General features: G+C 43.6%; 1 protein-coding gene across 1 annotated transcript in view; it reads right to left on the reverse strand.

Moving 5' to 3' along the window:
* Positions 1-1,275: 1,275 nt before the first annotated feature.
* The window catches only part of nlgn2a (neuroligin 2a), a 108,832-nt gene continuing 97,377 nt past the window's right edge, over positions 1,276-12,730 (reverse strand). Inside the window, 5 exon segments of the mRNA XM_062444364.1 lie at positions 1,276-2,110; positions 2,455-2,821; positions 3,762-3,915; positions 5,176-5,441; positions 8,363-8,548. Of these exon segments, the coding sequence (XP_062300348.1) occupies positions 1,276-2,110; positions 2,455-2,821; positions 3,762-3,915; positions 5,176-5,441; positions 8,363-8,548 (1,808 nt within the window).

Consider the following 12,730-nt stretch of genomic DNA (forward strand, 5'->3'; position numbering starts at 1 on the left):
GCTACTGCAGGATGTTGGGGTTGCTATTGGCGTGCTGCATCACCAGGTAGGAGAAATACCTCTAAATACCATCATGAATGAGAGCATGAATGGAAGAGTAAGTTTACACATGTAGATTTCACCCTAAGATTTTTTTTATACTTTGTGGCAATGACCTTTTTCTAAATGAGCCTCGGGAGGTGAAGAGGATTTGTTGGGTTACTTCAGGATTTTCTGTGTTGTTCTTGAGTAAAACAATGACCAAAATATCAGAAGCGGACCGATATGATTTGATTAGATTTGGGAAACGTGCATTGACAGATACAGTGTCCTTTCCCCCGTCATCATCTTTAAAAATAATTCATGCATAGATCCCCACTGAGAAAACCCATTTATATACTTTCTCCTTTGTACACATTTATATATAACTATATATAATATCTTTTCTCTATATCTATATTTTAAGCAAAACTTTTTTTCCACAAAAAACAACAGTTAAACATATGCTTGAAAAAAAGAGAAAATAAACAGAAGATGAAAGAAAGAAAAAAACAATCGAGGGCCAGTTTGGCACTTTGTCATGAGAACACACAGCATCTGTTAGTTGACAGTAAATAGGAATACTCTAAAATTTTCTTCAGTTTTTTCTCCCTTGATGAGAACGCAAACACAGTAGTACATACTTGGCACCAAGAATGCTGGTAGAATGAAAGTATCAGATATTCATGTTTTCATAGCTATATGCTTACTGTATGTACTCTATGTCCCCACCTACAGCTCAGTAGTTTATGAATCCTTAGAGCAAAAGAGCCCTGGGGAAAGGGAGAGAATCACATGTTGAATGAGGAAAACAAAGCAGGGATAAGACACAGATGTAGAAAAGAGAATGATATATGCACACAGAACACTAGGGAAAGAAAAAAGAGATGACACCAAAGTAAAAAAAAAGGGAAAACAGCGAAAGGCGAGAGGCGAGAGGCATTCGTCCATTCGACAAATGTCAGGGGGCTATAGTCTGGAAACATCAGACTCTCTTTGAAAACAGTATCTTTGAAAGATCTTAATCTCCCCCAAACTGGTCATCTGCTGCCTTGCAGTTCAGTTGCTTCTCCACACGCCACCAGTGGAGGGAGCTGCTAAGTTTGACAGCAAATGATGGAGGAGGTGGAGTTGTTTTGGAGAAACAAGAGAATAAGAAAACAGAACAAAGGCCCATATCCAGAGACCTCCCTTCTAGATTGTTTGCAGAGCCAGTCTTCCTGGTCCTTAGGTGGCGCTGTGTTGGGTCAGTCCCTACTATACCCTGGTGGTGGAGTGGGGGTGGGGAAGGGTGTTGTTGTGGCCGGTGGAAGGGAAGGTGTTGAAGGCATGGAGAGGCTGCATGCTGGTGATGGTACTGGGGATCATGGTAATGGTGTTAGGTGTCATCAGTGGTACGTCGTCAGGGGCACGTCGCAGTGCCAGTGTGTAGTCAGGCGGGCAGGCGGGCCGTAGGATGTCATGGGGCCGAAGGGGCTCCATGTCATGGTGAGCGTCATGTTCCGAGTGCTTCATCTGTAAGGACATGATCTCTTCCTCCTGACTGTGAGCCAGGTCATTGGCAGGGCCACCGCGCTGAGGAGATAGTCGGTGGCGTCGCATCTCATGCCGCTTGTCACGCTTGTAGTAAAGGGCAGCAAAGGCCAGGATGTTGAGAAAGAGGAGTGACGCCCCCACAGCAACCGTCACACTCAGCTCAGTGGAGTAGTCCCGGGTGTCTCCAGGGAAGAGGTCCTGGCGTGGACGCTCTGAACCCTCGGGCTCAGGGTCAGGGGGGAAAGTAGGGTAAGGATGTCGAGTGGTGCGAGGCCCTGGTGGTTTGGGCCAGGGTCTGTGGGTGCCAGAGCCAGGACCTGGTGGTGATCGGGTCGTGGTTGGGAAGAGCTCCTCATGTAAACTATGGAGATGGGGGACTAATTCCAACCAGAAGGCCACCTTGTTTGCCCTGTAGTTGTCTCTGACACGAGGTTTCAACCCAATGTGGAGGTACTGCTTATCCTTTGAGTTAAACTTGGTCCAGATGACTTCTTCAAAGCGGTTGGGCTTGGTGTGAATGAATTTGGTATCCTGAGGGACTGGCAGGTTGGGGTCCCTAGTGGAAGACAGAGGGGGGAACCTCAGTTACAGGATTTCAAGTGCAGTCAAATACAAGGTTTTAATTAATCCAGTTCATCAATTTCTGCATTGACTATATCAAAACAGTTAAACCATTTTTTAAGATCAAATGTTTGTTCATGAACTTATAGCACAAATATTTTATCAACTCTGTTAACATCTGGTTAGTGAGATTGGGCCTTATTCATAGACACACTTCATTCAAAGGGAACCAAAACCTTCAGAAGAACTACTACAGAAGAAACATCACACTACAGTCCTGCCACAGGGTGAAAAGAGAACTTGAAATATATTGAAACAATTAAGATCAGCAAGGCCTACCCAGTCTTAGCGAAGTTGGTCCAGTAGGTCATCACTACAGCACTCAGCATCACATCATTCTTGGAGAAGTTGCATGGGAACAAGTCTGTGGCACCAATCATGGGCACACCAAACACATATGGTATTTCATCTCCATGTGCGGCGTCGGCCCATTCCGGTCGCGTCTCAGTCTGGCAGTGGTGATAGAACGTATAAAAGTAAACTGGGGACTGGAACTCGGCATGGAGTTTGGCGGTGGCCACTGCTGGCGCCACCCACTGGTGGTCTGTAAACAGAGCTAGCAGGGTCTTCCTCCGCATGTCACCGTTGTCTCTGTCTGCCCAATCTGTGTACATGAACTTAATGGTCTCCCTCAGGATGTCTTTACCTGGATGATAAGACGCGGTAGGGGAAAAGGGACGGGGAAAAAGAAAAACAAGGAAAGGGAGAAAAAAGAGAAAATTATGATAAGTTTAGAGGAAAGTTGTGACAGGGAGGACAGTGGTCAGGAGTTGTAAAACAGAGGGTGAAGGAAAATAGAAGTAGGTGTTGCTAACAGAAAAAAATGGAAGAAGTGTGTGTCTTTATATAAACGTGTGAGAGGGAGACAGATATAGTTGAGAGAGAAATTGAAAGCACATACTGAGTTACACAAAGTAAAAATGAGAATATGCCTCTCACAGAGCAAAATGAGTGAAAGGCACTTGAGAGGGAGCGTGACTGAATTATCTAAATGTGTCTGTATTTTGACTGTGGCCCACTGTGAGGGGTTTGCAGGCTGATCTGTTAGGAACAACAGCACTGTGATTGGGAGCTGGCTGCCTGGGGGATGATGAAAGACAGCATTAGAGCCCACAGAGCCTCAAAGGCCAAAGCATGGGCCCACCACAGTGAAAGATAATCTCCATGATAGGCAGTCTCTTTAGTATGCCTGTCTTTGTCTTTGATACACTTCACAGGGCTCACATTTTATTTTATCTTTTCTCATTATTTTCCAACGTTTTAAAGACTTGAATTAAAACTTGGAACTGTAGGTTTGCACAGGTTGTTGTTGATGATAGTGCAGCAGCTCAGGTCTGAGTTAACATATGTACTGTGCTGTACCTTGATAAGGACCTTCACAATTATAACTACATGTTTTTGTTGTTTTTATTTTGACAATAGCTTTGACAATTTAGTTTGTGACAGTTGAGCCCAGGAAGAGTTCATCCCATGTGGCTCCTTATGAGCAAAAACTACAATGACAAAATTCTGCCATCTGAAAGGACGTAGAGGACATCAAATGACAGAATATGAAACCTGATGAGGGTAATGTCAGAATTTCTCACCCTCAGGGTATCCATAGAGGTTGTCCACAAAGTTGGAGATGGTGTAGTCAAATGCTGCAGCTGAGATGCCGTCATTGTCCTCACTGTCATCCACAAACTTCAGCCCCTCTCCTTGATTCACTCCTATTAAGATATCATAGTTGAGGAACTCCCCCTGGTGGTGGAGGGAGGGAAGAACATGTTGAGTGCTGAAATTCATTCAAGGCCAGTATTCAGTCTCTGTACAAGTCTAACACAATGTACAAAAATAAAATCCCCCAAATACACATGCTATTAAACACAATTTTGCTATGGTACAATAGGGTTAAATACATTTGATTCATATTTTGATATTTATTTAAAAATATGTAGTACCAGTCCACCGTTTGGACACACATCCCATTCACTTGAATAAGAAAGTGTGTCCACATTTTTGACTGATACTGTATATCTGCAGTGGGGTTTTAGATGAATGTGTGTGTGTGAGAGAGAGAGAGAGAGAGAGAAAGAGAGAGAGAAAGAGAGAGTGTGTGTGTGTGCGTGTGTGTGTGTGTGTGTGTTTGTTGTGGGATCACCACTACAGCTCAGTTAGGAGCAACAAATCTAGTTGTCTGTTTCAATACTGACATGTGTTACCATCAAATACAGAAGATTTACTACATCACCTCATAGATAAGTTCTAAGTGCTGCAGATTATGGCTTCGGCACTACAAACCTTGTAAACACTGGACATATTTTTTTTGTTTTTTCCCAAGCCTACAGTTTCAATTACTGGCTAACAACAGCCCAATTAAAATTTAAGGCTGTGGCTCATTTTTCTCCCGCAAATGAGCCAAAAACCTTTTTAATGCTCACCTCTAATTATTTCTTACAGATTATGATTCATTTTGAGGATCAAATAGGAGAGTCTAATAGCCTATTAACAAAGTAGCAGCAATCACACTTCTTACATTTATCACTATCTTCAATACGCTTGAAACAGTTTGGAGAATTCAAGCCATTATTTTGTGATAAAATGATTTTATTTTATTTTTTTGGTGTTTTTAAGCTACATTAAACAATTTACTGTTGTGAAATATGGAGTAATTTTACCTCTTCAGGCCTATAAACATTACTTAAATGAAACAGAGAAGATAACATTGCTCATAACTAAGACATTCAAGTACACAGTGATTTTTATATACCAACGAATAGAAATCCATAGCAATGTACAAGACCAACACTCTCTTTCACTGTTACAGTATTTTAAGGTATAAGCTGACACCAGCTGGGGGACATGTGGAAAGGTCACACTCACACCTTCTGCAACAAGTTCATCATGTTCTTTTCTCTCGGGTGTTTCGTCACAGCTCAAGTCCCTCTCGTTGCACAATAACAACACACTGTAGACTTCTGTATTACCGACCCTCAGACCCTCAGACCCGCAGACCCTCACCTGCTGCATGAGGATCTCGGGATCATCGGGCACCACATCTCCGTCCACCACTGGGCCAAAGGCAATGTGGTAGCGGGCTGGCTGGATGTCCTGGTCCACCAGCTCCCTGAAGTTCTTGCGCCTCAGACAGTCAACCAGGTCAGCTGTCTCTGTGTATGTGCAGCCCACCTTCCTGGCCAAGATCTTGGTGTACTTGAGGGGCTGGTAGTTGACAGACCAGCTGGAGATTGCTGTTCCACTCTGGGCTATGGCCCTGTGGAACAGACCTGAAGGGAAAGATGGAAAAAAGCAGTGTTTAAATGATTTTATAAAGGGAGAAATTTGGCCCTAAACATCCTAAAATAAAGTGAACATTTTTGGTGATCTCACTAAAATGTCATGTGCAATTCCCCCTCAATTTGTAGCATTTTACAGGCATGATGAAGGTCTGTGAAGTTGTGCCAAGACATAACTTTGTTCACATATATTTTCCCTCTCTTTTCCAGCCTTTAAAAACAAAACAGCTACCAACTGTGATGTTTTTTCTTCTCATTGCTTCTGGAGCAAATTAGCAGATACAGGTTGGTGCTGCAGACCAAAAACATCACATATATATAGCATGCTATGGTGCAGGAGCTAGGAGGCAAGACTGGAAATAAGCTCATCTGACATGTCAAAAGAGCCATTTTTTCTCTTTCTTGTACTGGCTGTTTCTTCTCTTACACTATCTCTAGCTGTGTTACTCCCTTCCTCTTCTCCTCTTTGTCTCTCTCTCTCTCTCTGTCTCCTTAGTTCTGCCTGTCCTGTGCTGTTTGAACCACTCAAGTGGCTCGTTAAGGGGCCGCCTGCCTCACTCGTTTCCTCTCGCACTCCCTTTTTCTTCTCTTCCCTCTCCTGGGCTGAAGATTGGTCAGTTAATTATTAAGCAGAGCCGCAGAGCCCCCTTTCCCTGGGAAATCAATTATGGTATGAAGTATCTTGGAAACAGCTACACCTACATATCTTGCACTGAGAGAGACAGAGGGAGAAACACAGACAGAGAGGGAGAGAGGTGGGAGATAGGTATTATTTTATTCCTCTTCAAAATCAGTTTCTTTGTCACTCCCTAAGTGCCTCTTGCCTTTGCTGCTCAGTACCTTCTTCTCTCTGGCTACTTCTCTTTTCTGATTTGTCATGTCAGAGCATCTTCTTTGCTCTCTTTTCTTCTTTTCTCTCCCTCTACAACATTATTACATCAGCACATCCCCCACCAATGATCCACTCTCCACTCTTTTCCCCCCTAAAAGCCTGTCTGACACTAGATAGCACGAAATTCTGTCCCCTCTTCTACATTCCCTCAACCTTCATCATATCGATATCACTTACAACCCCGCCCTTCATCTCAGTCTGCCACTTCCACCCTGCCATCCATCCATGTACTCCACTGCTGTCAGGCTTGATTTGTGATGCTGTGTTGTTGACATGATTGGTGTCCCTTAAGGGTGGGGATGACAGACTCCTTACCTGGCATCCCTGGCAGGGTAGAGGGGGCATGACAGACAAGACGGCGTCTACAGGGCTGGTGTTATGGATGCTGATGGAGACGAGGACGATGGTGACGATGGGGTGGTGTCAAAGCGGAGGCATGAATGGACAGGTGGCGGTGGAGGGAGGAGGAGGAGGAGGAGGAGGGGTGGGGAGTGTCAGCAACAGGAGACAAGGGGTTAATACAGGCTTTCCCAACCATTAGGATTCCTCTGCAGCTATAGAACTGTCTTTTTTGGGTTAGGGTTAAAGAACACTAACTCTAACTATACAGCACTATAGAGTAATTCTTTACTGTTGTATAGACACTGCCACTAAGAGTTGGGTGTGACCAGGGTTAATATGAAGGGTTAACAGACATGAGTAGTAATTATAGAGGCTGTGTTAAATGGATGCACACATGCTCACTCCAGGCACATCTACACAGACAGAATGAGTCAAAATTAGAGACGTGTCAGATGCCTGCTTGATGCTTCACACACACACACGCACGCACGCACGCAAACTCACACACACACACACACACACACACACACACACACACACACACACACACACACACACACACACACACACAGAGCGGTGATTGAAACAGATGTGCGGTTGTGTGAACACGCTCCCTCTAATCTCTCTCTTTCTTTTCACCCACCGTTTCTTCACTGTTTCTGTCCTTTGCAGTTTGTGTGTGAAAATGAAGAGACGAGAGAGATATTGAGGGAGAGTCCTTGAGCGGCGGAGAGAACAGAGAAGGTACGATCGGAGGAGGACAGCTTCAAGAACAGCATGATCAAAGGCGGCGAGTGCGTGACCATTTGGCTGCGGGTCGTCAGCCACACTGATCTCAATTCAGATCAAAGTCGATTGGACTGTTGGCCTCTCTCTTTTGGTGGTGCAATGTTAACACTTAGCCCTCGGGGTGTGTTGTTGGTAATGGGGAGCACGAGGTCAGATGGATGTAGGTTTTTGACGGAGGTAAAGCCTCTCTGCAGCAGAGCAGTGGACTGTTGACAGAGCCGGGAGCGCTTGCCAAGCCAGGTAATGTGAGGTAATGTTGCAGCTCTCCTGTCATTTATCCTCCATAGACATGAACAACATAACCTGGATCAAACCTAGATAACTCATTATATGCTTAAATTCTTCAGTTCAAAGGACCAGCAGTGCTTTCCTTTGAGGATAGATGGTGTCGAACATCATAGGACCTAACTATATCTGGGCTGGATGCTGCTACTTGAGTTTCCATCAATCCACATGGGTACAGCAGGACCTTGCTACTATGATTACATTTAGAACATTTTCTAAATTTTCTTGTTGGCTTTTCCAAGTTGAAGCAGATGTGCACATGTGCATCACCATCTGTTGTCCAACAAATATATGGAATACACAGAGATGCATGTACGTATGAATATGGCTATTTCTGGATTAGTGAGGAATGATTCAAACTGGAACTATTCATGTAAGCAGCCACAACCAATTAGTCAAGAAATATGTTTCTAATGAGCGATTCACAGAGCTAGATCCAGGCTATTAGTAAGGTATCAGAAAAATCCCATCATATTCCATGAATCCCATGATTAGTAAACGGAAAACACAAGATGATGGTGAGATAATGGATGTAGAAAAATGGATGCTGTACCATGAAAAAACATACAAACAACGAAACAATAAAAAACAGTCTTTTCTTTACCTTCTGAGTGGTGCGAAAGAATGAGGAGGTTGACGCAGGATGCCCCAGCTCCAGAGCCGAAGATGGTGATCCTCTCTGGGTCTCCGCCGAAGTGGCCGATGTTCTCGTTGAGCCAACGCAGTGCCTGAATCTGGTCAAGCAGGCCGTAGTTCCCCTTGGCGGATTGATCGCCGGTACTGAGGAAGCCTGGGTTTTGGTGGAAACAGAGATGAAAGTAGGAAGAGGGTGAAGGAGGATATATTTACAGTAAGAGAGCAGGGAGGACAGGTAGGGAAATAATGAAGGAAAGGAAGATATACAGAAAGAAAAGATGTATGATGAGAGGGGAGGAGAGAGAAGAGAGATATAGTGATGTCAGTATCAGTACCTTCAGTATTTAGTACTTGTCTGGTAAATATTCCCCAGTTTGGCCTGTAAATCAGCCTCTGTCTGAGAGGGAATTACATGGCTGTGGAGAACAGGTGTATTTTGAATGTGTGTGTGTGTGTGTGTGTGTGTGTGTGTGTGTGTGTGCGTGAGTGTGTGCGTGTACACGTGCAACACTGGCAGGCAGGCAGTAACAGGCAGTACACAGAGAGCGCAAAGAGAGTGAGAGTAGAAATTGCTTTTTCAGCACCACACTTAATGACGTTTACTCTTTCTAATGCCATTGTGTGGGGACTTTAACACAAAGCCACTTACAATACAACAGACTGCAGCCTGAGAAATCTAGGTGACCCTAATCTGAATCACACCCTTAACTGCATTACAAGTGATGACACACCGTGCCTGGAATTTAGGATTGAGTGAGTTCTTATAAGTTTCCACATTGTTTGACTGTGTTTAAATCCAGATACATAGAGCACTTTGTTTAAATGTTCAATACTATCTGAGTGATGAAGCTAGTTCTCTGTGTTGTTAGCTGACATTTCCCTCGCATGATTATCGTTGAGTATCTTCGATTGCTCCAACCAAGACCTACATCTCTTCTCTTTAAGCACCTATTAACTGGTAGACTCTCAGGTCCTAATGGGACTCCTAATTAAAGCTTTATTAATGGCAGGTGCACTGGAAAGGTCATCCATTAAGTCTCTACAGTAGAGGTTAAACATATATACAGCTAGCAGCTAGCACCCATTATAACAGAAACATACAGTATGTTGTCTGCTATGGGAACCTCAACAGTGTTATCAAGCTCTTGGCCATTTCCAATTAGATCCAAAATAAGGTCCCAATTGAATAAATGTATCCAATCAGCTCATTGCATGGTATCTGTACTGGTTTTATACTGGGCCTTAAAGAGACGGGAGCTAAAATGACCTGTTTCAGAGTGAGAGGTGGTGCACAGGGCTAGCATGAGTTAAATAATGAGATTGTTGAACTGTATCATGGAAATATACCAATAGAGACCCATAGACCTGCTTATATCAACTGTTGTGCACAGTGTCACCCAATAATTGCTCCCTTCATCCTGCAAGTGCGACTGAAATCAATCGATATTCATCATCTCTGATGATCCACACAACAAAACCAATCAAAGCACATATCAGTACGCACGTCATGCATTTACTGGCTTTTGTGCTGCTCCTTAAACACCACAAACACACGCAAGTAAGCTGCATGTTTGGCTGCATTAATTAAAGCAAGCACAAACAAGAGGCAAATAATCTGCCTAATGCCCTACTGTAATCACCATGATATATTAAACATAACCGATTATGTTAATGAGGTCATTAATTAAGCTAATTAATGCAATACAGAGCAAATACGTGCATCTTTGTAGTCATTGTTTCTTGCACAACGAAATGTGAGCAGTATTAATAATAAGTCCAGTTCCTGAAATATGGAATAATTGAAAATAAGTTCTTCTTCATTAATGTGCAATTTTAGGAAGCCAGATCATCCATTGCAACGTGCTGCTCTTTCGTTAACATCCTTACAAAAATATGCACTGTGCAGGCGGGACATTGAAATACCTAAGCAGATAAATTAGGCTAGACGAAGCCAGCAGACACTGAAGATCCTAATGTTATCTTGCAGCAGCCAAAGCTGTTGTCTTCCCTGCACCTTTATGCTGTGTCCATCTGACTGAGTCAGTGTACAACAGCAGGCCACTTCACCCATCTTCCCCTTCCTCTATATTCTGATAAAATGCTCGAAAAAGCTGGTTAAAACGTTGCAATGCAAGATGAAAGCACAGCTCTGCATGAATAGCCTTTAAAATGGCTGTGGTAAGGAATGGTGGTTAGAGGGGGCAAAGGATAGAGAGAGAGAGAGAGAGAGAGAGAGAGAGAGAGAGAGAGAGAGAGAGAGAGAGAGAGAGAGAGAGAGAGAGAGAGAGCAAAGGAGAAGGAGAGAAGGATAGTGGGTGTTCTGTGAGTCCCGGATAGAGGCACAGTGTTTCATCTGCCTCCAAGACACCAGGGGTTGGCTCTCACGCGCACACACAACACACACACACACACACACAGGGACACTGATCAAAGGCTGACACTACAGAGAAGACTGCCTCCTTTTCTCTCCATCTCCCTCTCTCTTCCACACAAACAGAAACAGACGCACACAACACATATACATGCGAGCGCACAAAGACAGAGGAATAATGAAAATATACTCTCTTCTCCCCGCTACTTGCGCATGTAAACAGGGCACACATGCACACACACGCACACACGTAGTCCAACAATCAAACAATTTAGCGGCCCACAAAAGATCTGTTGCGCGCCCATTTTTCTGTGTATTTTGAGCAAACACACAAACACTTTTGTGTGTCTATCCTGCAGTTGCAATGGAGCAGAAATGAGCCTTTTATATGCCTTCAGAGAGCTGTGAGATTATGCTTATAAAACAACATGCTTGTACAGGTTTGTTGTGTGTGTGTGTGTTCTTGTCATTATGATGTGTGTGTGTGTATTCCGAGGTGCATGCATCTGTGACTTTGAGTGCAGCCTTACATGTGATTGTGATTTGTGTGTGAATAGTTTGGCTGCTGGATGACAAACTGTGCTTCTAACACACTACATCCCATGTGACTTCATTGTTGAAGGTTGACATGGGTACCAGAGCTCTGTGTGAGTGTGTGTGTGTGTGTGTGTGTTCTAGTGTGTGTGTGTGTGCGTGTGTGTGTCCTTGGCAGCATAGTAATTATTGTCCATCAGAGGAGTGTGCACATCGTCCAGAGAAATGAACAGATGTGGGCGGCTTGAAGCTTGTGAATAATGTATAGGACACCCACTTTTACACACACACACACACACACATCTCCGATTGTGCCCAGTTCTTTCGAAGGTGATGAAAGCCACTTGCCTGTTAGATAGGGGTGCATGCTCCCCTACCACGGTCTAAATATGTAATTACAATTACAGCAGCGTGCCTCGCTGTTTATGCCCCCGTCTGCACAGCTGGACGGGAGGAGAAGAGGGATTTGGAAGTGGGAGAAAAAGGGGAAATGAGAAACATTCCCTTTTTTTTCACAGAGAGCTTGAAAAGACTTTTTTAAAGATGTTTTATTTTCCCACAAACACCACTCTGGCTTAGACACAGTGATTGGCCTTGGGTGATTCGCTCCGCTCCTCTCCCTCTTTCTCTTTGTGCTCTTTCTCTCTCTAAAGTTGTTATTACTATTGCCTGGCTGCCACAACCAAATTATCTGTGAAATTATTCAGATTTTATGCCTTTATACTGGGCAGGACCCCACTCAGTGGGTGTGCGTGTGTGTGATGCAAACCCTTCTCCGAGCAGAAAAAACAATGATGTTTCGAGATGTGAACAATTAGCTGAATGAAGCAGAGCCTTGCTGTGTCAGTAGCAGTCACCACCTCTCCATAATCTCTTCCTTCTTTTGCATTTCCCCTTTTTCCTTCTGTGTTTTCCTTTTTTGGTTCGGTTGGCCCAGATTTTTGTCCCCTGAAGACTAGAAGAGGAGTAAAGTACACTATTTTATTAGCTGAAGAGAAAGCTCAAAACGTCACTTGTGATATCCTATTAAATGATACCTGCATTGGGAGCTGCAGTGTGCGGACTATTTTCTGTTAGTTGACTTAATTACTCATCTTTTGTGTGTTAAATCCTGGATTTTATTGAGACAAAAATCGCTTCTGGCATGCTCTAGTGGGCAGGGTTTGTGTGCTAGTTTGCAAACTTTTCCCTGTAACTAGCAACTTTAGGCAGAATGGGTCTGTGGTCATTGTTAAGTCAGCTGTATGTGTGTGCACATACACACATACATGGATTTATAAGTGTGTGTGTGACGTATTCTGTAACCCACATGCTGATTTAGAAAATGTTTGTATTTAAGAAATATTAATAATTTGAAGACTTTCAAAATGCATTTGTGCAAAAATCTAATAATTTAGATGTTGAAGAGTGGTGGCATTTTATGTAATTTAA

The sequence above is a fragment of the Scomber scombrus genome, chromosome 23 (genome assembly GCF_963691925.1).
Source record: "Scomber scombrus chromosome 23, fScoSco1.1, whole genome shotgun sequence".
Lineage (NCBI taxonomy): Eukaryota > Metazoa > Chordata > Actinopteri > Scombriformes > Scombridae > Scomber > Scomber scombrus.